The 27,923-nt window shown below is 41.1% G+C and overlaps 3 protein-coding genes across 10 annotated transcripts; all 3 read left to right on the top strand.

Moving 5' to 3' along the window:
• Positions 1-30: 30 nt before the first annotated feature.
• LOC105356547 lies at positions 31-6,735 on the top strand. Its single transcript, XM_011488053.3, has 6 exons — positions 31-703; positions 2,740-5,637; positions 5,727-5,907; positions 6,023-6,105; positions 6,180-6,271; positions 6,383-6,735. The coding sequence occupies exons 1-6, from the start codon at positions 632-634 to the stop codon at positions 6,435-6,437; spliced, it is 3,381 nt and encodes a 1,126-aa protein (XP_011486355.1). The 5' UTR covers positions 31-631; the 3' UTR covers positions 6,438-6,735.
• Positions 6,736-8,063: 1,328 nt separating this feature from the next.
• Positions 8,064-14,677, top strand: LOC101174539. 8 transcript variants are annotated; one of them, XM_023949242.1, is made up of 10 exons: positions 8,064-8,191; positions 8,552-8,603; positions 9,248-10,219; positions 10,256-11,938; positions 12,155-12,200; positions 12,715-12,861; positions 13,018-13,107; positions 13,771-13,869; positions 14,095-14,166; positions 14,488-14,677. In XM_023949242.1, the coding sequence occupies exons 3-10, from the start codon at positions 9,248-9,250 to the stop codon at positions 14,514-14,516; spliced, it is 3,138 nt and encodes a 1,045-aa protein (XP_023805010.1). In that variant the 5' UTR covers positions 8,064-8,191; positions 8,552-8,603; the 3' UTR covers positions 14,517-14,677. The 8 variants fall into 8 exon arrangements, with proteins under 8 accessions (XP_023805010.1, XP_020567968.1, XP_020567971.1 ...); XM_020712309.1 differs by having other exon boundaries at positions 9,248-10,234; positions 10,271-11,938; XM_020712312.1 differs by having other exon boundaries at positions 9,248-10,474; positions 10,547-11,938.
• Positions 14,678-14,881: 204 nt separating this feature from the next.
• Positions 14,882-26,945, top strand: LOC101174301 (eukaryotic translation initiation factor 3 subunit C). The gene is made up of 23 exons (XM_004080310.4): positions 14,882-15,132; positions 16,269-16,386; positions 16,468-16,533; positions 16,623-16,812; positions 16,889-17,014; positions 17,122-17,173; positions 17,655-17,755; positions 17,826-17,962; positions 18,095-18,245; positions 18,787-18,890; positions 19,113-19,254; positions 19,384-19,509; positions 19,960-20,053; positions 20,158-20,345; positions 20,453-20,677; positions 20,755-20,946; positions 25,112-25,283; positions 25,362-25,521; positions 25,601-25,666; positions 25,755-25,842; positions 25,917-26,082; positions 26,413-26,454; positions 26,583-26,945. The coding sequence occupies exons 2-23, from the start codon at positions 16,289-16,291 to the stop codon at positions 26,756-26,758; spliced, it is 2,862 nt and encodes a 953-aa protein (XP_004080358.1). The 5' UTR covers positions 14,882-15,132; positions 16,269-16,288; the 3' UTR covers positions 26,759-26,945.
• The last annotated feature ends 978 nt before the right edge of the window (positions 26,946-27,923 follow it).

The following is a 27,923-nucleotide window of genomic DNA, read 5'->3' as shown; positions in this document are numbered from 1 at the left end:
GAAACTATTTGTCTGCAACTGGATGTATCGGAATGGAGCAGAGCAGGGAGCTTGTGGCCTCCAGATTGTAGATTTTACTTAACAAGTACTAGCTTTTTCAATTTTTTGGCTGCTCCTGATTCACAAAGAACAAAGAAATTCTCAGAAATCTGATTTAATCTGAATATTCCACAAGGACATGTTCAGAACATCCTCTTCATTGGAGTGGGTCTATGTTGGACTTCCTTAAATTTTAGTCAACAGACAGTTGCTAACCACTGCAGCCTGCCTTTAGTGGTCTTTGGAAGAACTGCAATGATTGGGACTATTATCAATTTCATGAAGGCAGGTGGGGTGCTGATGCAGACCCTCCAACACTATTTCCAAAGTCATGAACTCAATCTCCGTAAGACTGCGCAGAACTATTTAACACCAGATTGCTTTTCCTGTCTGACAGCTGAACTAATGGGTTCTTGCTGCATCACCCTGAAGCTCTCCACATCCGCAATGCGCGCGCGACCCAGCTGCGTAAATCATCTTCTTCCTCATCACAACACATCGGACATGTCACAGCGAGGAAGTTGACTGTCCGCTGCTCATCTCAGGGAGAAACTTTCTGTTAAGTTCTGATCGGTGGAAGAACAGCGGGGAAATGGATCCTAATGATCCTGCGGAGCCTGAAAGTCCAATTTCCAGGTTGGAGCGAAGCCTGTGGTCAACCTGGGTGAGTCGCGGCTTCATTTAAATCCAGAGGAGACGTGGAAGGAGATGCTTTTGGGGAAAAGAAGAAAGAGGAAACTGCTGATGTTGTTTTTAGTGGAGGATTTATAAAAGTCAGTGAACCCCGTCTCTGTTTAGGCTTTTTCTCCCACTATCTATTCATTAGAGCACATCACAAACTTTATCAATGTCTCAACTTTCATTCTAATACTAATATGTGAAATGTGTCTAAATTATTGCTTAGTTTGTGTATTGATTATTTTAACAATTTGCATTAATTTGCTATTTTTTCATTTTTATTTTTGTAAATTAGTGTGCAGTTTTGTCACCTCCATTTTTATTGTTGCTTTTTTTTTCCACTTCCACCTTCAGCAGAGTTCACACATGTGGGTGTCTTTTTGGTTTCTGGCCAAAGCTATTTACACTTGGTGGGTTTTTCTTTTTTTTTTTCGGTTTTGTACTTCTGCAAATAAAACTCAGATGATATCACAGTATGCACACTATCAAAGTGTCGTCCCCAAGAGGCAAAACAAAACAAGCTAAATAAACGATAAATAATTGAAAAGCTACAGAAATGTGTTGGGTGACTTTAAATCTGACCACATGCAAATGTTATATCCGAAGCCGAGTGTGATGTGTTTAACATCTAAAATGAAAATGTTTAGAAAATAACATAAAAAACCATCAAATTCCCAAATGTCTGATGATGAGTCCATTTTAAAATGAAGGTCTTATTTTTATTCTAAACAATCCAAACTAGGGGGCGACATTTCTTTGCATATGGCTGGTTGTGAACAGGGACTGTAAACAGAGAATGAGGAATGATAAAATGACTTTACCCTGTAAATGATAGGGCCTACTCCCAGCACACCAGCTGAGTCTTACCCGTTGACTGTATATGAGAAGTGGACTGAGTGTGAAAATGGCTTACTTTCAACTAAATTCATTTCATTCGCCATTGTTTTTCAGACCACCGTGTTGTGTAGCCAGATGACGTCAGTAAGTCGTGATTGGTCAAAATCTGTCTGAGTAATAATCTCTGTGGCAACCACTCTCGCCAATCAGGAGTGAGCTTGTTAGAAGGCCACACCCCTACCATTTGAAAGCAGGAGAATATGTCAGTCATTTTGAACACTTGATGTGAGATCCACATACTTTTAATGAATAATCTGATAGGCAATTTATAATTTAAATAAATTGCTCTACATAAAATATATGTTTAAAAAATTGAGAATGGTTATTCTGACAAATACAACTGAGTAATAGATTTTTTTTTTTCTCTATCAAAGTCTATGGGATTTTGGCTTCTTGGAAGCGGCGGGTACTTCCTGTTTGGTACACCAGAAAGGAGGGGGTACTAAGTCAATTTCTTACTTACAGTAAATGAACCAGACGGTGAACTAAACAGAGTTTTTGGGGCTGAAGTTTTCAACATTTGTTTTAGAAGTTTCCATCTGTTTTAGTCTAATTGCTGGTATTCAATGGAGTCTGTTTCTGTATTTCTTTAAATATGAAAAGGTTGCTATAGGAACAGTGTGACACATACATTCCAAATTTAAGATAAAACAGAACTGAAGAGAATCGGAACTATAATGGATGGCTTATTACTGTGTACTATGCTAAATTCAGACAATCAACCGCCTATGATAAAATAGTAATAGTAATAGATAAAAAGTTAATAGTAGTAATAGTTCAAATAGAAGTTTTTTGCTCCTGTTTTGTAAAAAAAAAAAAGGTTATCTTTTTTTATAGTTGCAAGCTGGGCATGAAGTCCAAACTTATAAAACATTTGAGAGCCTTACTTTGTGCATGGGGGCATTGTTGTGCTGAAACAGGAAAGGTCCTTCCTCCAAAGCTGCTGCAAAGCCTAAAGGGCACCATTGTGTAAACAGTGCTCTAAAATAATTCTGCTCACTGTTTTAACATGCTATTGTCTGTTTGTTTTCGTTCTAATGACTCCTTTAGCTAAAAACATGATGTGATTTTCGGTGAACTGAAATGACACTTGGCGGTGCGTGACTTTCTGTCTCTCTTCTCCAGTGCTACATCGCCGAAGCCTTGGGAAGATTCTTCAGACCAGCTCCTGAAAATGACAATGGGTCAGACACCATACGAGATTCTGCAGCTGACAGTTCACCTTTTGAAGAGGGCACGACCGAACCACCTTCCCCATCCCTGCAAGTCGATTCCGGAGCAGCGTGCACAGTACATGCAGCTCTGAGGCATGATGACAGCTCAGAGCTGAAAGGGAGCAATGAGGACCAAGAGTCAAGAGAGGAAGAGTTTGACCCAACAGGAAATGATGAAGCAGGGCTGTGCCGCACTCAAACACATGAAAACAAGCAGCACCAAACAGAGATCAAGAAATCCAGCACTGGAGGTGGAAGTGAAGTCTCCAAAACTGATTCGGAGAAAGAGGTTGTTGGTTCAGGAAGACCTGGAGGAGTTGTAACAGGTGAGGACATGGAGGAGTTTGAAGCCTGCGCTGAGGACAAAAGAAGAGCAGACACAAGAGGTAGTCATCAAAAAATGGATGAAGCTGAAACGGAAGACCACAGAGAAGGCTTTCACACAGAAGATGGTGAGGTAAAGATGTGCACCTTCACAGATAGTCCAGAAGAGGAGCACCAAATTCTGAAAATAGAAGCAAAATATGAAAACGACTTTGAGGAAAAGGAACAAGACCAAAATGGTGAACAGTTACAGCTGATCTCTGAGAGTAAAAACAAACCCAATGAGAAAAGAGAAGAAAGCAAAGATCAGCTTACCCCCAACTGGAAGTTGCTTGAAGATGTGAAGGTTAATGAAGCCACAGAGAACCAAGCCGTAGCTGAAGAACCAAAGATGGAAAACAGCGACTCTGTTGCAGAGGACAGACATCACATCTTTGATCAGTTTGTCACAAGCAGGCAGGAGGATGTACAGACGACTGAAGCCGCACACAAACAAGAGGATGTGGTGGTCACTTATGTGCAAACCACTGCAGAGACAGAAATTATCCCGTCAGAAATTTCCGTAAGTTCTAAGTCTGTCGACGGTGATTCTGTGGAAGAGGAGCGGCTCGTCCGTGAGGTCAACAATAAAAGCATCGGCGAGAAAAAAGTGTCCACGGCCGCTCCAGATATGGTCAAACCTGAAAGCGAGACTGAGCAGGAAATGAGCGGGGAGTTTAAAAATATTCCCATGAGGATAATCGAAGGCCAGGGTGTTGTGCCGCAGAAGCTAAATCCTCAAGCGTGCAAGGAAGCACAAGAGGGAGTTCCTGAACATAACAATGAATTTCAGCCAGATGAAAATACAACACAAAGGTTCCGCGAAGGAGGAAATTGCCAGGAAATCCAGATCACTCAGTTACCAGAAAAGGTGGGGAACAAAGAAGAGGAGAGCCTTAAAAACAGTCGCACGGGAGCTGACTGTTTACTGATGGAGGTGAAGCAAGCCAGCAATGAAAACCGTCTGGATTTGAACGGGAAGCTGCACAGAAACCTTGGGCTAACGAGAGAAAGGGAGAAACCAATCACCCAAACAGCAAATCTGGAATCAGAGCATTTAATAGCAACGACAGAGGCTAAAGCAGAGGAAAGCTCAATGAAGACGGAGAAAGAACCTGTAGATAAGGAATTTGAGACCTACACGGGTTCAGCAGATGAGACAGATGAGTTGCAAGATGGAGCCGAATCGGCTGACTTTGGAATAGAGGGGGTTTCGAGTGACTCCAAAGAGACTCTTGGACATGCATGGGAGGTATTAGGGGGTGTAGCAACAGATAAAATAAAAGGGTTCACAAATGAAGCTTTAGAATTCCCTGAGACCGAGGTGGAGAAGAAAGACATGAGGTTTTGTCAGGACTTTGCCTCCCAGGCTGAGAAGGACAGCAGCTTCAGTTTTCCAGAGGAAGTGACTACAAGTGAGCTCCAGAAAGAACCAGCTGAAGCTGAGCCCACATTTTTGGATGACAGCACTGTAGAAATAGAGGAAATGGATGAAGCGCAAGCTGACGTTCAGGTTAGAAGTGAACGTCTATGTTTGGAAGTTGAAGCAACTGGAATTGAGACGACAGCAAACTTTGACTTGTCTCCACCCTCTGAGACACAAGAGAGTGAAAATCAATTCCAAGACCAAGCACTGGAGATGAATGAGAGAGAAAAAGCAGACACTGGAGATGTTGAAAAGTTAAAGACGTCAGAATCAAAGGAACTCCCTGAACTGTTATCAGAGAAGATCTGTGAACCATTTAGAGGACATCAAGATGTGATTGATGAAGACATCCTTGATTTGTGGATAGAGGCTGCAATGTCAGAGGACTTTCAGGACACAGAACTTAGAAAGTCCAAGCTGGAGAAAGACATCATAGATGATCTGTTAGAGGAGGAACCGGGAGAAAAGTCTCTGAAGGAGACGGAGCAGCTCGAGGAGTCAAACTCAGGGAAATTTGTAAGTGAAACATCTTCTGCTGTGGAGTCTGGAACTCTGATCGGTGGCTCACTTCAGGACGGACGTGATATCAGTGGAGCTTCACCAGATTTCTCTGCACAGAACGTTGAACCTCCCGAAGGAGCAGATCAAACGCTGCAGCTTCATCTGGAAGTGGAGGAGGAAGAGGTCCTTATCACCGAGCTGAGATCTGACACTGACTCTGGAGTTTCATCTCCAGAGGAAAAACATCAGGAATCGAATACACACCAGGAAAGGATAATGGAAGAATTGCCAGATAGAAAACTTGATATGAAGTCAGAGGAGACAGCCTGTAGGGACAAAGATTTTGAATCTCTGGGAATATGGGAGGATCCTTCCCAAGTTGGAGCAGAACCCATTGAGATGGGTTTATCTGACTCACCAGATGGAATCAAACTCAGTGAGTCAGAGCAGCAGCAGGTGTGGTTAGAAGACATCACTGAGTCTCTCCATCAGGACACACTGGAGCAAAATCGCACTGAGGTATGGTCTCCCAGGAAAATCATTGAGAGGATACAACAATAATCATATCATCAGATATCGAATGGATTTACAAGTTTTTGTTGTTGCAGGTGGATTGTCCTGTGTTGGACTTTGCTTCGCAAAGGTCACGAATTGCCGTTAAAAACCCTCGCGTGAGGCCACCCAAAAATCCTCGCTCCCTGCTGCTAAAGCCCTCCGCAGATCCCACTCCTCCACTGAACGTGCCGGTCAAAGGGATTCCAGGCATGGGTATTGGATTTAAGCTCCCTGGTAGGAAGTTTACCTTACATCATATTGAAGCATCATCTTTGGATTTGTGGGTTTGTTTATTTTCATGAATTTACTAAATATTAAAAAATGTTTTTTTCCTTTTTTTTTATTTTAGGACTTGGTTCAGGTTTTCCTGTCTTGAAGAAAAGACAACAAGCTGAGGAAGCTGATGAAGACAACCAGAAAACCCACTCTCAGGTACATTGCAAGTCATGAAATACCTGCTTTCTTTTATTTTGAAACTTCAAACTAAAAATGACTTATGTCAACAGGAACCTGAGAAACCTGAAGAAGAGAAGAAGGATGCAGCGCAGCAGGATGAAGCACCACACCGGCCTAAATGGAAACCTCCAGGACAATTGGGGTAAGGTAGCAGAGTCAGAAGCTTAAGACCGCTTGTACTATTTAATTGAGTAAGATGGCAGAAACTGGCATGCCTGTTTATCATCTGTACTTTTTTTTTACACCTTCCCAGATTTGGAAATCCCCTCATGTCGGAGCTGAAGACTAAACTAAGGAAAACCACCTAAAAGGGATCATTGTTTCCTATGCATTATATGCATATTTGAATGTATTTTTGTTTGTCAAGTCTTTGTTTATCACCTCACTCTCTCATCTCCTGTTTGACTTTTTAAATGTTGATGCAATAAATTTTGGGATCAGGTGTAAATGCAATTTTTAAGAAAGAATTTTGTTAACTTTTGCTTCATCGAAAATTACAATTTTAATTGAAATTTATAAGAAAATATCTCTTTTTTCTCTGACAAAAAGTGTATTTTTCTTTTGAGTTTTTGTTATGTTAGTCTGGAATAAATCCTCAAACAACCTTTAATGTTTTTTAATTGTAATTATTTCATTCGTTTTTACTTTATTTGCATAAATTCTGTCCATCCATTGCATTGGGAACAACTTTTTATTTGCTACTATATGAGCTCACATTAATGTTTAGCCAATCAACTATCTTGTCTGATCTGAACTTGATAGGACTTTCCACAAATGTACAAATGCAGCAAATACAGGACTTTTCTTTGTCAAAACTTTTCACATACTCATTTTAAACAAATCTTACATTCCTTGCAAAATTGCAGTTTGGATTTTAGCTATACAAAACGTTTCCAAGACAACTAATACATTCAAATTTCTATTATCTACATCCATTATGAAGATATTTGTTTTACTTTAACTTTTTCAGTATGTATAGAATTTCAGTATGAATGCTTTTAAATTGCTAGTTATTTGTTTTATTAATTTATGATCAGTGAAAGATGTAGATGTAATCTTAACATTAACAGTCTTTTTTATAGCTTTATTTGTCAATTAGAAATCCATTCTGGAGTCTTATGATGAGATTTTTTAGATCAGGTGTATACCTTTTCTTATCAGGTTTTAGATATCTATGTATTTACATTTTCTATGACGGGGATTACAAGAATTGGGTGCCCCTGGAAGCTGTTTGTCAACATCCCCTGTCTTCACCCAGTATTCACCCAGCAAAACTTGGGTGATACATTTTTTTTAAAACATACTACTTAAATCTTTTGAACTGACTGAAGTGAATTGTTGTATTTATTATTAATATAATTATATGTGTTTTAACACAGAAAATGTTTCTGTCAATCAAATCAACAGATGGAATCCATTCAGTAAATAGAAGCTCTTTGTTAAATCCAATTTTAACTCTGCAAAATGGTTAGCCCAGTGTTTTTCAACCATTGTGACGTGAAAGATGGTCAGGTGTGTCGTGGAAAAAATCAATGTCACCTAATCAGTCAAAAAACGTTACTATTGCCAGAATATCAGCTCAAATTGGCTGGGTTTCACATTGAGCAGGTAGAAATATGAAAGATCATAAAATATTCTTTTCAGTGTTTATTTTATTATAATTGACACTTTAATAAAATGAAATTACCATATATTGTTAAACAGACAGAGCGTCATTATTTTCTGTATTTCTGGTTGGTGCTGCGCCTCTTGATTTTTCTCAAGGAAAAAGTGGACCTTAGCTCCAGAAAAAAGTTTTAAAATACGGTTTGTCCCAAAATAAAGCGTTTTCTTTCACTTTTTGCTGTTGTTTTTCCTTCAAAGCAATAGGAGGCGACATTTCACAGAGTGCTATAAAAAGTCACGAAGAAGAAAATTCTGGCTCTGATTGGTTGAAATCCTCCAATGAAGTGAGGAGAATTTTACAGTTTTGTATTTAACTGGCGCGTGAGGAGTTGACGTTAAGTGTTCTACAGTTTAAGTTTTTGTCAGGACAATTTAAAGACAGTGAGTTTTATATTTGGTAAGTAAGAAAATGTTTTCTTTATGAATAGTTCCGTACTTTTAATAAATGAATAATATAAATATTCATTTAGTTAGCTGTTCTTGACTCATTAATAAATGTCCTAAGCATGAAATTCGATTTGTCTTCGATACATGTACATGATGCACGGGACATTTTGTCGTTAAGTTGCTAGTTTATAAACAAGAGGAGACTTTTCTCGTTGTTTTGCTTCACTGTAATTGCTCCTCACCGATGACTGATCAACATCGCTGGGAATGAGTCACATAAGTTTGTCGAGGTTGATACATTGATGTTACTTTTTGTCTTATTGTGGTTTGTCAACGCTGAGTGTTAAAGCAGGGATTTTTTTTCACGCAGGACGAGGACCCTGTGAACCAGGAGCAACCACCTACCTAGTTATACAAGTTATGTGAGTTATTTCAGGCCCACACTTTTTGTTAAAGACCCACTCCGATCTTTTGTGTTTTAAACATGTTATTGTTTTCCCATCCATGTATTTATAAGGGGAAAAAAGTAATTATAAATTGAACTTATTAGTGTTTCTTTATTCGAATTGTGGTGAATAAAATACAGTTGGTAAAGCTTGTAGGACCTACAATGAAAAGCCAAAAGCTCCCTGCTCCGCTCCATGCTGATGCCTAATCACTTGCACACAAATGGATCCATATTTTTCTTTGTTTTCCTTGTCCGAGTTGGGTTCTGGCTCCAAACTCTGCAGATGGATAGCTTCAATGTTGCTCGCTATTTTTGTTGCGCTCCTAATGTTAGGTTGAGGGTGTGAGGGGCTGTAAGCTAGTAGGAGAGAGTGTAAAACAAAGGGATGATGGGAAGTCGGGATAGGCTTACTCTGTGCCAACAGTCCCATCCACAATTCAGATTCAATTTCTAATGAACTACCGCTGCTTTGCAAAAACAGTCTTAGAAATCAGCTTTAAAAAAAAACGGCATATAGATGACTTTAAACAAAAGCAAAAGTTGCTTTACTTGGACTGCTTTCATGCAGTGAACGAAAGAGTAACAAAATCTTGTTTTTCTGTTTATTCTTGTTCACAGATGCTTCACAATATGGACAAACACCCTGAACCTGAAGAGCAGGCTGAAAATATTCCACCTGAAGCCAAAACCTCAAAGTTGAAATTCCAGTCTACTGATGTTGGGCAACATTTCAGGGAAGAAAACGGGCCCCCACCGAAAACGTGTGCCTGTTCTACCCCAGCTACCGGTGAAAGCAAGTCTCGGTTATCTGGCGTTCTCTCCACTCTATCGCCCATTTTTAGGTACTTTAATATTGAAAATAAGCAATCGCCTCCTCAGTCTGTCAAATGTGCTCCATCTTCAAGCTGCCTAAAGTCAGCGGGAAAGTCTGCACATCACCACAACCTCAATTTTTCCACTCTTCACTCTGGGACTCCGTTAGCAGCCACCCATCGGCCTTACTGTTTGCTGGATTATGAATGCTTGCCAGAAATGACTCTGCTTGATGATACCAACAATACAACGATGCAACTCACCACAGATGATTCTGCTTATCATCGGAGTGGGCCTCCTGCAGCAAAGCCTAATGCCATCATGTGTGGGGAAAAAATCAATACAAGCTCCCCTGTGTGCCCTCCTCAACCACCAGAAACACAAAAACTCAAGAGTATTAAGCTGTCTGAGATGAAACATTCATCTGTGTGGAATCAGCTGCTTGACGGAAACTTGCCAGAAATTACATTTCTTGATGATTCAAGTTACTTGGAGACGACGGCAGGTGTGCAGACAGCCAGCGATGGCATGGTGCAGGACATAATGCAGGATTTGGCACTGGACAAGACGCAGGATATGGTAAAAAACGAGACGCAAGACATGGTGCAAGATATGGCGCAGGATATAGAAAGCAACAAGACACAGGATTTGGTTATATACAAAACACAGGACATGGTACAAGATATAGCACAGGACAAGACACAGGACGTGGTACAAGATATAGCACAGGACGTGGTACAGGATATATCACAGGACAAGACGCAGGACGTTGTACAGGACAAGACGCAAGACATGGTACAGGATATAGCACAGGACAAGACGCAGGACATGGTACAGGATATAGCACAGGACAAGACGCAGGACATGGTACAGGATATAGCACAGGACAAGACGCAGGACATGGTACAGGATATAGCACAGGACAAGACGCAGGACATGGTACAGGATATAGCACAGGACAAGACGCAGGATTTGGAAAAGAACATGACGCGTGACATGGTGCAAAATTTGACACAAAACATGACGCAGGACATGGTGCAGGTTTTAGCGCAGGATAAGACGCAGGACATGGTGCCAGTTTTAGCGCAGGATAAGACGCAGGACATGGTGCCGGTTTTGGCGCATGACATGGCGCAGGATTTAGCGCAGAACAAGACGCAGGATTTGGAAAAGAACATGACGCAAGACATGGTGCAAAATTTGACACAAAACATGACGCAGGACATGGTGCAGGTTTTAGCGCAGGATAAGACGCAGGACATGGTGCCAGTTTTAGCGCAGGATAAGACGCAGGACATGGTGCCGGTTTTGGTGCAGGACATGGTGCCGGTTTTGGTGCAGGACATGGTGCAGGTTTTAGCACAGAACAAGACGCAGGATTTGGAAAAGAACATGACGCAAGACATGGTGCAAAATTTGACACAAAACATGATGCAGGATATGGCACAGGACGCGATAGACCACGTGACGCAGCCTGCGTCGGACCCCAGTGCAGAAACCGCACCCAAGTTTGACACAGTGGACATCCTCACAAACAGGGACTTGTCGAGTGCGAGTGTGGTCACAATCAAAACTTCCTTCGAAGTAACTCCTAATGTCACAATAAATAGTACTTTGAAAAACAACCGATCTTTAGAGCCCAACTTGCAGAACACGGTAAAACCTCAAGTGTCTGTGGACAGCGGTCCTGCAAGCCGCCAGAATGACACGTTTGAGTGCAAACATGTCTCCGGTCAAAACGGCATAGTAACTTTGTCTGAGATTAGTCTCAAGGAAACTCCCGGAAGCTCTTTGGACCAACCTAAATTATGTAATGCAACCACAAACCTTAACCATGGTGCTTCTGATGTCCTCAATCCTGAGCTGACAGAACAAAACAAGACACCAGATTCTGCAGAAACGAGGCCCAAGATGGTTGAAAATCCTGAAGGTACATTTGAAACCCCTCCAGCTTTAGAGTTGCTTTCTGGAGGTGACGGATGTCAGAGAGAAGATCCCTCACAGCCAGGGCTGCACGAGACGATGGAACTGTCTGACAGCTCAATCATTTCAAGCATGGACACCAACAACGCAAACGCTTTAATTTTGGATAAGACTCTGGATTCATTGCCAAACCCCAGGACTTCTTCCACCCCAATGACCAACCTCAAACTGTTCAACCTGAAAACTCACAAAGATGAGGGCCAAGTCCCGGCAGCGCAGAAGAAACTGTACCAAGATGGTCTGAGTAAGCCTGCAGACCAGGTGCCCTCAGAAATCCCATCAAACATTGTTGCTGACCGCAAAACATTCTTGTCCCAGACTGGTTCTAAATTGCTTTGGCCTCCTTCAAAGGAGAAACATCCTCAAACATCCCAGCTGCCAAAGATCTCCAATTTGGGTGTAAAATCCACAATCCCAAGGAAACAGGAACCTTTGCAATCCAACCTGCCAATAAAACGACAACGGTTCCAAGATGCTGTGAGAAAGCCTGCTCCACCTGAAGGCCCACAAGGGGTGAGACATTATTCCTTACAGTGTCTGCTTTTTCATGATCTATTGAACCTGTAGTGTGTCTTTAGTTTCTCCAGATTAATAACAGATTAGTACTAAAATGCCCAATCCCCAAAACAGCAGCTCTGAAAACGAGAGCAGAGCTTGTAGTCTTGTTCTGACTCTGTTCTATTTTTTAATGTTTATTTTATGTTTTTTTTTTTTGTTTTTTTTTTTTAGATCACAGAGAAGCAAAGCCCTTCCAGCTCGTCTACCAGAACTGCAGGTGGGTACTGCAGAGGTCTGCGACCTTTAACCCCAAGAGCCATTTGGTCCAGTTTCTTTTCAAACGTCAGCGAGAGCCGCAAAGTTGAGAAAATAACCCTTTTATTCATGTTCTTGTGGCCATCTAGTCATTTATTTAATGTAGCTTATTAGTAATAACAAGAATTGAACAATAACAGTGTTACATTTTTATTGTATTACTTTTAACTACACCATGTACAGGTTCCGATCAAAATAAATGACATCCTGTGTCAAAAAGGATCCTGCTGCAGTACATTAACTTGTAAACTTTATGAATAAAGCAATCTGACAAAAGATGAGTCAGTTTAAAAATATAAAAATAAATCATAAAAGTTACTAACAAGAGTATTATTTATTCAAATTAGCATTTTTGGCCTCAGGTTGCAGAGCCTTAAGCCTTAAGGGCTTAGAAGCCGTTTTTTTTGTTTTGATTCGTAGCATTTTTATTTGCTCTTCTTTCTTTTAATCCCTAATATCTCTTCCCCCCCTAATAGTTTTCAAGCTGCCAGCTTCTGGCATTCAACGACCCCAAATGAGCAAAATGGCCGCGCTCAGCAAACCAGCATCCGCTCTCAAAAGACTGCCCACAAGGAGCAACTCACAAGTATTGGCAAGGGCTGACAAACCTTGTGAAAGTAAAGGTATGCCTAAAGCGCTTTGAGCTGTATATTGTCAGCAGTTATTTACTCACAAATAAAAAAAGAAACAGAAGGCAATAGGAACCCAGAAATCCCTCTGATTTGTTACAAAAATCCCTGGATGCTCCCTAAAAACGGTTCTTGCACTTCAATCCTCAGCTTTAAAAACTATGACAAACAATTTAGAAGAAAGGAAACGCCGATTAACCAAGGGAGAAGCTCTACCTTTGTCCAAAAAGCAGAACATTGGTAAATATTGACTTACCACAAAAATATACTAACTTTAAAAACAAAAAAAGCATGATTGGCTTCTTTGACGTGCCTTAACACTCTAAATCTTGCTGGAAAGTTGTGCTGCTTGACTCTTTCATTTAAGACACACTCCGATCCGATTGTGCTGTTGAAAAAGCTTTCCAAGCGGTCTTTTAATTATGATTATTGTTCTGGGATTCACTCTTCATTGCAGGGTGGAGCAGGGAATTCTTTTTCTACATCACAGATAAGCTCTTTGTAAAATGGAATTTTTTTTTTTTTTTTTTTAATCTGGTACTGATTCACAAGGATTTGAATAAAAATGCTCAGCAATGAATTTTCTTTATATATGTCCTCAATCATCAGAAAAATGCCACAAGAAAGTGTTAAAAGCACCAAATACAGCATTTTCATCGGAGTGGGTCTTGAAATGCTTTGAAATGCTCCTTTGCTAATTCTGAAGTCATGTCTGATTATTCTAACTCTGCAAATCAAGCAGAAATCTGTTTGCAGCCTGCAAATGCAACCTTTTAATCTGATTTCATTATTTAACCCAGCTGATGATTTTATTGCAGGATTGTTTGTCTTGCAAACTTCGAAATCACTTTCAATTTGTTTTGTTTTGTTGTTTTTTTTTTCCTCTTTACTCTTTTTTTTCAGACGCAGTGAAACAGCTGTCATCAACTGAAGCAAACAGCAGAATCCTGAACCAGCCTGCAGTCAGGCAGAGATCTTTGCTCACTAAAGCCCAGAAACATGGTGGGTTTTGTTTGTTTGTTCTTGCTGTTGTTGTTTCTCAATTACATGCTTTTTCATTTGCATTTTTTTTTACTGCTGAATCTTTTTATTCATTTATTTTTGACCCACCTCCAGAACTTCAGGGACTACATTAACACTCAATCCTCCAAAACACAAAAGCCTTTTATTTTATTTTTTGTTTGAGACTTTTTGATGAAATGACTTTTTTATTTTATTTTTTTGCAGGTTGTGCCAACTGCAGTGCCCTCGAGGAGCAGCTCAAACTCAAAACACAAGAAATCGAAAGACTTCAAGAAGGTATGCCCTTCTTGAACACAGTTACTGTAGTAAGAATATTGCTTGAGATTAATTAAACAAAATGATTTAATGTCAGCCTGCATGTTCTGAACTTCTTAAAGAAATACCATCAACTTTTCCGAGGTCTAATTTACCTCAATCTGTTCATGACATGCAGCTGAAGTCATATCTCTAGATTTAATCTAGAAAAAATAATTAAGTGATGATTAAGCAATTGTGTTTTTAAATCAAATTTCAACTAATATCTAAAATACTCTTGGGCCTGAATGTGTTTATACCTGTTTGAATATTTAACCGGTTTTTCTTTTCCTTTTCATCTAGAGCTCCTCAAGTACACAAGGAAAACCTAAAGATCCATTTTGACTGGAAATGAGATGACGTGATGATATGCAACAAAATATTTAAACTTTTCTCTGACTTTTATTATAAATCTATTAATCCATCCTCCTTTACTTTTATTAGTCTGTTTATATTTGAGATGTACAACACAAATAAAAACTTTTAAAATCAACAGTTCTGTCCTTTCTATATTTTTTTATCATCTATAAACTTTGAAAGTGCTTTTACTATGAAGTAGGATGTTATTCCTATACATGTTGAATTTACACTCACATCCGCTAGGTGGCGCCATTTTTTTTCTCATAAGTTATTTTTTTTCAAAACTATTGTTCCAAGCTAGCTGTCGTAAACGTTAACATACAAACGTTTTCACTATTCACTATTCTGTTCTAAACATTTTAAGATGTAATTACTCATTAACATCCGATTACTGTCAGAAAGTAAGGCGCTTTAGCGGAAGTGACATATTTACGCATGCGTGGCTGGATTGAGAAACGACACCAGCACCCGGCAAGACCGAGCTCGCCACTCGCACGTTGTTTTCGTGACGACCTCGCTGCAAAACTGGATTTCAAAGCCGATAAACTTGTGAAGGCTACGTACATTGTATCTTGCAGTAGAACATAGGTAAGAGGTCTTTTAAAATCCTTTAAACATTGTTTTAAAAGAATGTTAGGTTTCTTTGAACCAGGCGTGTTAAAATGCGGGGAGGCCTGATGCTATTAGCTTAGCCATGACGCTTTAGCTTCAACAGCGATGACTCGAGAACGATGGTTATCCGTGTTTCGACCAAAAATCGCTAATAGTTTAGTGTTCTACGTGTTTGCACAAAGTAAACTTTAGTGTAGTGTAGAGGTTCTACATGTTTTATGGCTTAGTGTAGGTGAAGAGAGTTGCATCAGCCAAAGTTGCTAATAGCTGACAGCCCGGACTGTTGAATCTCCCTCCCTGGCCTGTGTTATGTTCATTTATACGTTTTGTGCAGAAATAAATTCCCTTCCTGTCTCTTTATTCATTTCAAATCCGTTTTGGATCTCTCTTCTTTAGGAGATCCAAACACATCAATATTGTTCTATCCAGAGCTATTCAAAAGTTAACGGTTAATATTAATATTACTTGCCAACACGTCTGGTTAAACTTCCCCCAAGAATTAGTCGATAGGTTTGCCTGAAGTTGAAATACAAAGAACCCCAGGATTACGATAAGCAGCAACATCAGGATCTGCTGTCAGATCATTCAAGGATCATGTTTATAATCTGACATGCTTTTAGCAACGTCTTACTTTGGAAAAATGCAAAATCAGACCAAATAATAACAGAAGGTTTGAGTCTTACGGCTTTAATGTTTATTTTAGACCAGATGTAGTACACACTGAAAACCGGAGTTTTGTTGTCAGATTTCTACAGTACATCTGAATACCTTCGATCTGATGCAACCAGGCTTTGTGTTCCTCCCACCCAATGGGGGCTCATAGTTATAATGACATCAAGCTACCAAAAGGATGATGACTGATGAGGTGTCCACCACAAACTAAATAAGTACTCGATCAGTAATTCCATCCTGTTATTTTTTGCGTTTAAATAAATTTTCATATGAGTCTCAATTCACCCTTAAACGATCTGATTCACTGACCTAAGGACATCTTTAGTCAAAAATTAAACCTGTTTGACTCACTGATAAACACCTGGATACTGAACAGTGGAGGGGAAGGTTCTCAGATTCCTTGTATGGTTCACTTCTTCTAATCCGTTTTGTCTTTTCAGATTGACCTCACCCTTGAGCAATGTCTCGTTTCTTTGCCACCGGGTCTGACAGTGAAAGTGAGGAGTCCTCATCCGCCGATGAGATCACCCCCAAAGCACCCGGGACTACTTTGAAGCAGTCAGTGCAGTTTTTTTCAGACATTATAATGTGCAAGCGGAAATTGTTTTTGCGCTAAACTTCTGCATGTCCTTTGTACAGATCATTGCTGCTCAGTGATGACGAGGAGGACACCAAAAGGGTGGTGCGCAGCGCCAAAGATAAGAGGTTGGTGGAGCAACTTATTGAAAATTGTACTTTTGGATGTTTGCATGCAATCAAATGTGATGCAAGGTTTTTGGTTCTCAAACTTATAGGTTTGAGGAATTGACGAACCTCATAAAGACGATTCGCAACGCCATGAAGATCCGCGACATGGCCAAATGTTTGGAGGAGTTTGAGCAGCTGTGTCGAGCGTTCCTTAAAAGCAAGAACATAGTGGACAAAGAAGGCGTTCCGTCGTTTTACATTCGTCTTCTGGCTGATCTGGAGGATTATCTCAACCAGGTTAGTGGTAAAGAAAATCAAGAGGGGCTACTCAGAGTGTCTTTGAATTTAAAAATGACATTAATTTTCCTTACAGCTTTGGGAGGACAAGGATGGCAAGAAAAAAATGAACAAAAATAACGCAAAGGCCCTCAGCACGCTGCGCCAGAAGATCCGCAAGTACAACCGGGACTTTGAAACAGAAATAGCTGCATACAAAGAGGTAAGTCGGAAATCATTTTTACCCCCATTGACCTGTGCCCCTAAACTGAATATAAAAAAATAAAAAAGCAGAAGTTCTAACAAATGGATTCATTTCTTTTATTTTAGAACCCCCAGGAATCTGCTGATGAAGAGGATGATAAGGAGCAGGAGGAGTCTGGTGAGTTTGATAAAACTGTATCTTAACAAAACGTTTAGAACAGAAGGGTCCCATCCCAGTCCTGGAGGACCCGTGTCCACCTGTTTGTTCTCAATAATCCTGCCCTTTCTAAGGCTGATCACCTCAGTCTGGTCTGGTGGCGAAACTAGACGGATAGGAAGGAGTTGGTCTGTTAGCCCTTTAGACTTATCAACGCCTGCTGCATACAAATTGAAAACACAGAGGTCAACTAAAAAAAAAGAAAAATGCTGATTTTAGGCCCCAGGTTTCAAAAGGTTATGGACTGGGTTTGTAGAGTTATAATTTGAATAAGTTTGGATTGCTTCAAACCTTCTTTAATCAATCCACAGTGAAATTGTGGCAATATTTGTTGTAATTCTTCTCTTTTTTTATTACTGAGTTATACAGATATTACTGTATGTGTGCCGTCAACGTGCTGCTGAGTTTCTGTAAAGCTTCTTTTCATTTCATGCTCCTAAAGGTTCCTCTAGTGAAAGTGAGGGAGAAGCCGGCGGCGTCTCTGCTAAGTCCTTCCTAAAGAAAAAGCCGGATGAAGCCGGCAAGGCGGCAAAGGGCTCTGGGGTGAGAGACCAGCCTGTTACATGATAGAAACTGCTCAACAGCAAGTGAAATTCTTTGCCTTCATCCAAAGGACGAGTCCTCTTCCAGTGGTGAGGATGATGATGATGATGACGACGATGAAGGCTGGAGTGGAGAGTCCAAGGAAAGTGACAGCGAAAGCTCTGATGGGGAAGCTAAGAGGCAATCCATGGCCGAATCCTTCCTCAAGTACGTCCTTTTCCTGATTCTGACATTCAGTTCTACGTAAAAATATTTTAATTCTCCTTTTCCAGAACATTCAGAAACATGGGAATGTTCAACTGTCTGCAGCGCTAAGTTAACAAAACTAAATGTCTGCAGGACTGGATCGGATAAAGGCGAGATCAAGAAGCTATCAAAGAGGAGGGACAAGGCCAAAGCAAGGAAACACATTGAGGAAGAGGAGGAGGATGGAGGGGAAGAGGTTGAAGGAGGCTGGGAGAAGGTCAAGTACGGCGTCCCTCTGGTAAAGGTAAATAACGTATTTGTAAAGACAGCGACGTGCATTCAATCAAAGTCCAACGCTGATCATATCTTGGTGGATTTCAAAAGCATATTATGATTTTTTAGCCAAAACCGGCATAGTTTTCACCTATCTATTTATGTGCTCTCCTGCTAGCCTACAGCCCCTCAAACCCCCAACTGAAAATTAGGGGTCCAACAAAAAATAGCGATCATTATTGCAGCTCTCCAGCCAGAAAGTCTTGAGCCAGTTGCCAAGTGGTTCCATCAGAATGAAGCAGAGCAGGGAGCTTCTGGCCTGTCGGTTGTATTTTAGACGTCACAAACAGCATTTTTCATTGTCTGCTACTGATTTGCAACAAGTCAAATAAAAATAAACCAAATACAATTAAGAGCTTTATTTTCCTCCATCATCAGAAAAATCATGGAAGTGGGTCTTTAACTAATATTTAATTCAGTCGGTCCTTTTTCTGATCTCTACATTGCAATAAAGTACTTAAACGATGAAAATGTAGATGTTAACCATGTTTTGTGGTATTCTGATCCATTAGGAGAAGCCCAAGATGTTTGCTAAAGGCACAGAGATCAACACGACAGTGGTTGTGAAGAAGCTGAATGAAATCCTGCAGGCGAGAGGCAAGAAGGGCACAGACAGGTAACGCTGCATGAGAAACCAAAGCTCATGTTAAGATGGAACCGTTCAAAAAAATGATTTGTTTTCCTGATCTTTATAACAAGTATTGTACATTTAAAAAATGTGAACATCACCTGAAGATCTTTTTTTATTTTTTTTTTTTTCGTATTTAGTTTCTTTTTAATCTGTGAAATATTCTCAGAGGTGCAGTGTTTTACTTGCAGCTATGCCACTTATTGACAGGGCTGCACAGATCGAGCTGCTCCACGCTCTGGCAGCCATCGCTGCAGAACACAACTTGGGCCAAGGAATCCTGGTCAAGATTAAATTCAACATTATCGCCTCTTTGTACGACTACAACCCCAACCTGGCTGCCTTCATGAAGGTTAGGGCAATTTTGAACATCTTGGATGAATCGCCTAGATTCGTCGATGGTAATTCCTTAAAAAGCATCTTTAAAAAGCGTACGTTTTGAAATTGACTTCCTTTGGTGGGTCATATTTAATGCCTGCAGGCTGATATGTGGAAGAAGTGTCTGGAATGCATTGATGAGCTGCTGGACATCCTGTTTGAGAACAATAACATCTTCATCGGGGAAAACATCGCAGAAGACAGCGAGAACCTCGCCGTCTCTGACCAGGTGACGTTCTGTTTTAAGTTTGTGTTCATTGACTGTAAACGAGAACTGGAGCGAGTTAGTCTGACGTCACCCATAAAAAAGGACCAACTTCCAACTCAGAAGTCAATCCAGTCACCTTTTTTTCCCCCGATACGAATGCCGCCGTGTTGAAGCCAGGTGACATGATTAAGCAATGATTGGTCCCAGTTGGTCTGAGGCACCGTTTCTACGGTAACCACTCTCGCCTATTGGGGGTGAGTTTGTCGGAAAGCCCCCCTCTACCACTTGAAGGCAGGTTGGAAAAACCTGTTTTATTTTATTGAGGCACTCGGCCTCGTTCTCTGATACAGTCAGAATCTGGGTCTGCTTCGTTATGCACAGTAGTTTGGCACTTTCCTTCCAGCTGGTTTTGTTTCTTGATTTACCCAAATTGATGAATAACAAAGTGCGTATTGGTGTCTTGTGTTTCAGCCTTTTCGGGTGCGTGGGTGTGTCTTAACTCTGGTGGAGAGAATGGATGAAGAGTTCACCAAGATCATGCAGAACACCGACCCTCATTCCCAAGGTTCAAAGCAGCTTTAACTCTCATTGTTAAGCATCAAGGTGCTCTGTGTCTTTCTGTCAACGCCTGGATGAACTTTTACTAAGAAAAAACCCTCTTATGTGCAGAATATGTTGACAATCTGAAAGACGAGGGGCGGGTTTGCGGAATAGTCGACAGGCTGCTCACATACTTGGAAAACAAAGGCTCAACCGAAGAGATCTGCCGCGTTTACCTGCGCAGGATCATGCACACCTACTACAAGTTTGACTACAAAGCCCACAGGCGCAGCCTGGGTCTGCAGGGAGAGACCAAGGTAAGGAGAGTGACAAAGCTTGATCATTTGTCAATGATCAAGCTTTTTTCATTAAGGAAATCATTTAAACTGTAATAGTTTTATTAAGGTTAAGCATTTGTGTTCAGTCAGAGCAGGACCAGGAGGAGAGCGAAGGGGAGGACAGCGCTCTCATCATGGACCGCCTCTGCAAGTTCATCTACGCCAAGGATCGCACCGACCGCATCCGCACATGTGCTATTCTCTGCCACATCTACCATCACGCTCTCCATTCACGCTGGTACCAGGCCCGCGACCTGATGCTCATGAGCCACCTGCAGGACAATATCCATCATTCTGACCCACCTGTGCAGGTCGGTACGCTCGCAACAACAAACGTTGCTTACAGCAGCACATGCAGTGACTAACATAAATGCTTTACTTTGACCAGATCCTGTATAACAGAACCATGGTCCAGCTTGGGATTTGTGCCTTTAGGCAGGGTATGATTAAAGACGCACACAACGCTTTGCTGGACATCCAGTCTTCTGGACGGGCCAAGGAGCTCCTGGGTCAGGGTCTGCTCATGAGGAACATGCAGGAGAGGAACGCAGAACAAGAAAAGATTGAAAAGAGAAGACAAGTGAGTCCTGCGAAAAGTGACAGTCTTCCTCCATTCGTTGAAATGCCTCTCTCAGCTGCTTAAAACAACCTTTTCCTTCCCAAACATCCGTTTTGACTTTGTCTTGTTTCTCCATGATGTTTTTAGTTCATAATGGAAAAGGGAAATAGGTGGTTTGAGGCTGATCAATTAGATGTTGTAACCAATGACATTAAATTGAGCCATTTTAGTGTGAACGCCCCTTTTAATACCTGGAAATTTACAGTAAATTGTTGCTGTATGGGGTCGAATCATTGTAAACTTGAAAAAAATATAGAAACATTGTGTTTTATAGTTTCAAATTTACTTTTTCCCCCCCTCAAATTTTCAATATTTCTTGAAGTATAAAATAGATATTTTAAATGGTACAATTTAATCGTTCTATTTCTTAATATTTCCTTTAAGTTTACTTATTTTCCCTCAAATTTACAACTTGGTTTTTCATTAAAACACCGTTCACAAAAATGTGGCTTTGAGAATTTAGTTCATTACCAATTCAATTCAATTCAATTCAATTTTATTTGTATAGCCCAAAATCACAACAACAGTCGTCTCGATGGGCTTCGAAGTAAAACATGAAATCAAAAGGATCACGAATACAAAGAGTTCAATAGAAAAATACTAAAATGAACTAACAAACTGACTAAGCTATACTGGCATCCCTGCCCTTAGACCCCCCTTCGCGGTAAGGAAAAACTCCCAAAAAAAACGGATTCCGGAAAAAACGAAGAAACCTCAGGGGTGCCCACATGAAGGAGGGATCCTCCCCCAGGACGGACAGGCGATTTACCAGAAATCTTAGAGAAGAATTAACTTATCTAAATCTACAACTACATATATAAAACTCCAGCAGACGAGCTTCATCCAGCCGTGGTTATCGGGACAGTCAAAGGCGCGAGTCGAGCCGGAGACAGGAACCACAGCCAGGTGTAGGAGCAGGAGCAGAGGCGAGGTACTCGGTCAGGTACAGAGCAGAGACGAGCCAGAGATGAGCCAGAGGCAGGATCCACAGCCAGGTGTAGGAGCAGGAGCAGAGACGAGGTACTCGGTCAGGTACAGAGCAGAGATGAGCCAGAGGCAGGATCCACAGCCAGGTGTAGGAGCAGGAGCAAAGGCGAGGTAAACGGTCAGGAACTGGAGCACGGATGAGCCAACTGGAGTCTGGAAGCACTCCCACTCCCCAGGAGGGGAGAGGAAAAGAGGGACAATACATGAATCGCACTGCACCAAACAGAGGCATGGAGAACTAAATGATAAATTATGATCAAGAATAGAGGAGAGGAAGGGTAGAAGTAAAAAAGGAAAGAGGACAGAACCCCAGTGTACCATAGTTACCCCAGCTTCAACTTCTAGCAGCCTTTTAAAAGAAATAGTTATTATTAAGTTTAATTTAAACAAACTAACATTAAGTTAAATAATCTCTGAATACTAACTAGTCTGACAATAAGCCTGTCCAAAGAGGAATGTTTTCAGTCTAGCTTTGAATGTAGAAACTGAGTCGGCCTCTCTTATATGAGCTGGGAGTTTATTCCATAAGACAGGGGCTTGGTGGCTAAACGCTCTACCTCCAACCGTACTTTTACCAATTCTAGGAACCACAAGCAGTCCTGCATTTTGCGAGCGAAGTGTTCTGATTGGTTGGTAAGGGACTATGAGGTCCTTAATATAGGACGGGGCCATTCCATGTAAGGCCTTATAGGTTAACAGGAGGATCTTGAACTTAATTCTAGAATCAACTGGGAGCCAATGGAGCGAAACTAACACAGGAGTGATGTGATCTCTTCTGCTGGTTCCAGCTAACAATCTAGCAGCAGCGTTCTGAACAAGCTGGAGACTTCTTAAGGAACTCTTAGGACACGCTGCTAACAAGGAGTTACAGTAATCCAGCCTCGACGTAACAAATGCATGGATGAGTTTTTCAGCATCACTCTTAGAAAGTATATTTCTGATCTTAGCAATATTCCGCAGGTGAAAAAAGGCAGTTCTACATGCCTGAGATATGTGAGCCTTAAATGATAAATCCTGGTCAAGTAAAACCCCAAGGTTTCTAACTGTGGAATTGGGGGCTATACTTATACCATCCAGGGAGACTATCTGAGCAGACAGAGCATCTCTGAGGTTTTTAGGACCAAGTATAATGACCTCAGTTTTTTCTGGGTTCAAGAGGAGGTAATTAATTGTCATCCAGGTCTTGATGTCACTGATGCAGGCGTTCAGTTTCTCTATCTGGTCATTCTGGTCAGGCTTCATGGATAAATACAACTGCGTATCGTCGGCATAACAATGAAAATTAATGCTGTGTTTCCTGATTATGTTTCCTAGGGGTAACATATAAAGCGTAAACAGGATCGGTCCCAAGACTGAGCCCTGTGGGACTCCATAGTTGACTCGAGTGCACTGAGAGGAATGGCCATTTACATTAACGAACTGATACCTATCAGACAGATAGGATTTAAACCACTGGAGAGCAGATCCTCTGATCCCTATGTCCTGCTCTAATCTATGGAGTAAAATACCGTGGTCGATAGTGTCAAAGGCAGCACTGAGGTCCAACAGGACCAGAATAGAAAGTAGTCCCTTTTCTGAGGCCAATAACAAGTCATTAGAGACTCTAACTAGTGCAGTTTCCGTACTGTGGTGGGGTCTAAACCCCGACTGAAAGTCTTCAAAGTGGCTGTTGTCCTGTAGGTGGCAGTAAAGCTGCTTAACTACAACTCATAAAATGTAAAAGCATCAGATGAATCCAGGTGTGACATCACCTATAAAACACGATAAACATCAGACCCACATGCTTTTACTAAAGTATCTGATTGGTCAGTTAATAACTTGAACAACTTGCAATAAAGAAAAAACGTTTTAAAAAAAGGGGGGTTTTAAACGTCATCATTCGTTGGGAAAAAATGAATGAATAGGATTAAAAAGATGTTAAGAAGATATCAGAGCAAAAATGCTTATTATGACAAATAAAATGCTTGAGTAACTGTATTTCTCAATGGAAGTCTACAGGATTTTGGCTTCTTGAACCAGTGGCTACTTCCTAACAGGGAGGGGTTAAGCTGTCCATCGTTTATACTAGTGTTTTTCAACCTTTTTTGAGCCACGGCACTCTTTAACCTTGACAAAAATCTCGCGGCACATCAGCATCCAAAAAAAAAAGCAGAAACTCATAGTCTGTATTGATCTACAACCCCCCCCCTGCGCGAATTTTTGTGATAGGTGTGGCAGAAAAAGCAGGAAGTTCCAGCTGTTTTTTTCTAAAAGATGAAATAAAAGTTAAGTTAGAAAATATAAAAACTGTTTGATTTTTGTTTGTTGTGGCTTCAAGACGTTTAACAGGTAAGATTCATTGTACGCTTTAACCCAATGCATCAGGGGAGATGTAGTGTGAAAACTGCCGCAAAAGGGCAGACAGACTTGCGTCTCTGAGCTTCATTGTTTTGTTCACTTGTTCCACGGTCTGACACCGGATTCTGTGGAAAGCTACACCGCTAAACACGAGCTTTAGCTGGTATTTCTGTTGGAACTGGGAGACTTTTTGAGCTAAATTGGAACAAGGAAGTTAAGACTTTAACCACTTCTGATTGGTCAGACTTATGACATGTGATTAAGCCTTCAAGAATGATTGGCGGAGACAGTTAAAGGGGCGGGACTTTGCCGCAAAAAGCTTTATTTGTAGCTAAATGGCGGTACCGTCATTCTTATCAAAATGTCTTTAATAGAATTAAATAAACACAAAGAAAAATAATTTTCTGATCTTTTATACTCCTAACTACTCAGTGTTTTATCAGGGCCTGTTTGGATGAACACAGAGCTGATTTCTTGGAGATGGGAAATGTTTTTAGATCAGTTAATGAGTGCAATGTCCCATGGCACACTTGACCATCTCCCACGGCACACTGGTTGAAAAACACTGGTTTATACAATTTATGTTAATTATTCAAACTGGGGCCATCTAGTGGCCAACTGAAGCGATTGTAACCTCTCAGTTGTTGGTCTGGTATTTTGATTCTTCTCCTAATTATTTCAGAATAAAACGTTAAAATCAGACACAATAAAACAAAGACACTTTAAAGGATTGTGGCTAAATGATTCACCAGGTCGTGATGGACGTTAAAAACCGCCTGACAGATTTCGCTTTCCATGGCAGGTTCCCTTCCACATGCACATCAACCTGGAGCTGCTGGAGTGCGTGTACCTGGTGTCAGCCATGCTGTTGGAAATCCCTTACATGGCTGCACACGAGTTCGACGCTCGACGCAGAATGATCAGCAAGCAGTTCCATCACCAGCTCAGGGTGGGGGAGAGGCAGCCGCTGCTAGGTAACTGCCGATGCCGGGTGTACCGCACAGACGAAACAAATGTGTTCTTCTCTCACTGTGGGTCTGCTTATCCTCCAGGACCCCCAGAGAGTATGAGGGAGCACGTGGTGGCGGCCAGCAAAGCCATGAAGATGGGCGACTGGCGTACCTGCCACTCATTTATCATCAACGAGAAGATGAACAGCAAAGTGTGGGACTTGTTCCCGGAGACGCAACGAGTGCGAGAAATGCTCGTCAGGTAGATTTCCCTCCTATTTTAGAGCGGACTTCCTCTCTTGGTGGCCATCCCTCTTTTATTTAGTTTTTTTTCTTTTCAGGAAAATCCAGGAGGAGTCTCTGAGGACCTATCTGTTCACATACAGCAGTGTGTACGACTCCATCAGGTCAGGGACGGATTTTCTCCCCAAAAAAAATGTTTTAGACAAAAATGGCAATTGCTGAGTGGTTTTAACAATTGTCTCTGTCCTTCAGCATGGAGATTCTGTCTGAAATGTTCCAGCTGGAGATGCCCACAGTTCACAGCATCATCAGCAAGATGATCATCAACGAGGAGCTGATGGTGACTTTAGCTTTCTGTCTCGCGTTGATGATATTTGTGTCACGCCGTAACTGCTTTTGTTTTGTTTATCACAGGCTTCCCTGGACCAGCCCACACAGACGGTGGTCATGCACCGCACAGAGCCCACCTCCCTGCAGAACATGGCTCTGCAGCTGGCAGAGAAGCTGGGCAGCTTGGTGGAGAACAACGAGCGCGTCTTCGACCTCAAACAGGGAGTCTATGGAGGCTACTTCAACAGAGGTGTGCCCAGATCCCACGCTTCAGCTCCGCCATGATGCTTTTCAGTTTTTAGTTGTTCCGGAAAGCTGCAATAACCGGCTGTTACTTCATTTAAGACGTCTAAGACACTACATTTCATTAGGTTGTGTTCATATGTACATTAGTACATGCTGGAAAAGTACTTCTAATGCAGAAAACCGGAGATTTATATATTGCTCAGTCTGGTGCAGCATTTTTGCATTAAGCCTCGTCCTTTCCTTTGTGGAATTAATCCTCAGTTTAATCCACCAAGAATAAACAGAATTCCTCGATTTTTGCTTTAAAAAGAAAGAAAAATTCTTTGTTTTACAGATCAGAAAGGTGGCTACCAGCAGAAGCAGTCCTACCAGAGAGGTATGTTGAGCCCAACAAAGTCTAAAGTAAAAAACTTCAAATTGATTTAGTTTGTTCAACTCTGCAAAGCACAGACTCAAAACTCTGAAAGCATGTGTTTGATTGTTCTCCTCTCTGCGTGGTCACAGATCAGAAAGGTGGCTACCAGCAGAAGCAGGGAGGCTACCAGGGTGGCTACCAGGGTGGCTACCAGGGTGGCTACCAGGGAGGCTACCAGGGTGGCTACCAGGGTGGCCACCAGGGAGGCTACCAGGGAGGCTACCAACGAGGCGGCTACAGGAATCAAAACCAGAGCAACTATTGAGCTTTTTCAGTCCTCATTCCAGTACAACAGCAGGAGCTTTTGACCGCAGAAACCTTCACCCCCTTACCCCAAATCAGCTGCGCAGCGATTAAACAGCCACTGTTTGGACAGAAAGTACACGGAGGCCGGTAGCATGGCATTTCTCCACAAACATGTCTGCTAGTTACTTAATAAAGAATAAAAGGAGTCTGAGGTTCTGTTTTTTACTGAGCGACACGGTCAGGCTTGGACAGTTTGACGAAGCTGAGGAGGAAATGGATTTTTTAATTTTCAGCAGTTTTACAGTTGTAGATGTAAGTTGGTAAAGGTTTGAGTTTTTCTTATATACACAAAAAGAAATATAAGAAAAGCAGCGAAACAGTGACAGAAATTAAATGTGGATATTTATCTTTTTTTTTTAAACTAACTAGGCTGGATAGGAGGACAATATCTAGACGCCCAGATTTCCTTTAAAAAAACATGCGAGGTAGTAGAATTCTTCAAAAGTGCCTTTACACATCATTTAGGAATTAATGATGGATTATAAATGAGTACCGGTAATTAAAGCCAAAACCACCTCAATGGTAGTTTTTCAAAATAATGGCTCAGAGCCGGGGTTTGCAACCTTCAACACTTAAACATCCATTTCTTCCTGACTACAACCCAGTCTGAGCTACTACTTCAGTAGAGAAATTTAAAAAAAAAAAAAAATTTAAATTTCTTTTTGTAAATGTTGCGATAACTAAAAATTAACTTATTTTTGCATTAAAAAAAACGTTATCATTAAAAGAAATTTACGGTGTTCTTTGAAACATGAAATGGGTTAAACTTTTGACCAAGGTTCACATGACTTCAAAATAAGTCGCCCTGAACCACAGGATCATCTCCATGCAGCAAAACAGTTTACCGGTATTTCTTTGTTGTTGGTGCATCGCAGCCAGAAATCCACTACAATCTGATCTGATTCGCTGATCACATTATCTATGGTACACGGTACTCAAATATCTGTCAAGATGATCAACATTGGTAAACTAAGAAGCCTAGTAAAATATTATGGCTACTCCAATTAGGAGAAATATGCTTGAATGAACTTTGACTTATCTTAGCTGGTTAGTTTCACTTGATGCACTGTAGTACAAAAAAATCTTACTTTTTGAGACGTAAAGAAGGAGACACAGGATGCAGA

Source organism: Oryzias latipes, chromosome 19 (assembly GCF_002234675.1).
Source record: "Oryzias latipes chromosome 19, ASM223467v1".
Taxonomy (NCBI): Eukaryota; Metazoa; Chordata; class Actinopteri; order Beloniformes; family Adrianichthyidae; genus Oryzias; species Oryzias latipes.
The sequence above is the reverse complement of the archived record's forward strand: the minus strand, read 5'-3'. Positions and strand labels throughout refer to the sequence as shown.

Bases quoted from the DNA above. Each gene is read 5' to 3' on its own strand.
- LOC101174539 (XM_011488048.2), top strand. From the start codon at position 9,248: ATGCTTCACAATATGGACAAACACCCTGAACCTGAAGAGCAGGCTGAA. The intron at 12,201-12,714 runs GTGGGTACTGCA...CCCCCCTAATAG, and splicing joins CTCGTCTACCAGAACTGCAG to TTTTCAAGCTGCCAGCTTCT. The intron at 12,862-13,017 runs GTATGCCTAAAG...TTCAATCCTCAG, and splicing joins CAAACCTTGTGAAAGTAAAG to CTTTAAAAACTATGACAAAC.
- LOC101174301 (XM_004080310.4), top strand. From the start codon at position 16,289: ATGTCTCGTTTCTTTGCCACCGGGTCTGACAGTGAAAGTGAGGAGTCC. The intron at 17,174-17,654 runs GTGAGTTTGATA...ATGCTCCTAAAG, and splicing joins TAAGGAGCAGGAGGAGTCTG to GTTCCTCTAGTGAAAGTGAG. The intron at 26,455-26,582 runs GTATGTTGAGCC...GCGTGGTCACAG, and splicing joins GAAGCAGTCCTACCAGAGAG to ATCAGAAAGGTGGCTACCAG.
- LOC105356547 (XM_011488053.3), top strand. From the start codon at position 632: ATGGATCCTAATGATCCTGCGGAGCCTGAAAGTCCAATTTCCAGGTTG. The intron at 5,638-5,726 runs GTATGGTCTCCC...TTGTTGTTGCAG, and splicing joins TGGAGCAAAATCGCACTGAG to GTGGATTGTCCTGTGTTGGA. The intron at 5,908-6,022 runs GTAGGAAGTTTA...TTTTTATTTTAG, and splicing joins TATTGGATTTAAGCTCCCTG to GACTTGGTTCAGGTTTTCCT.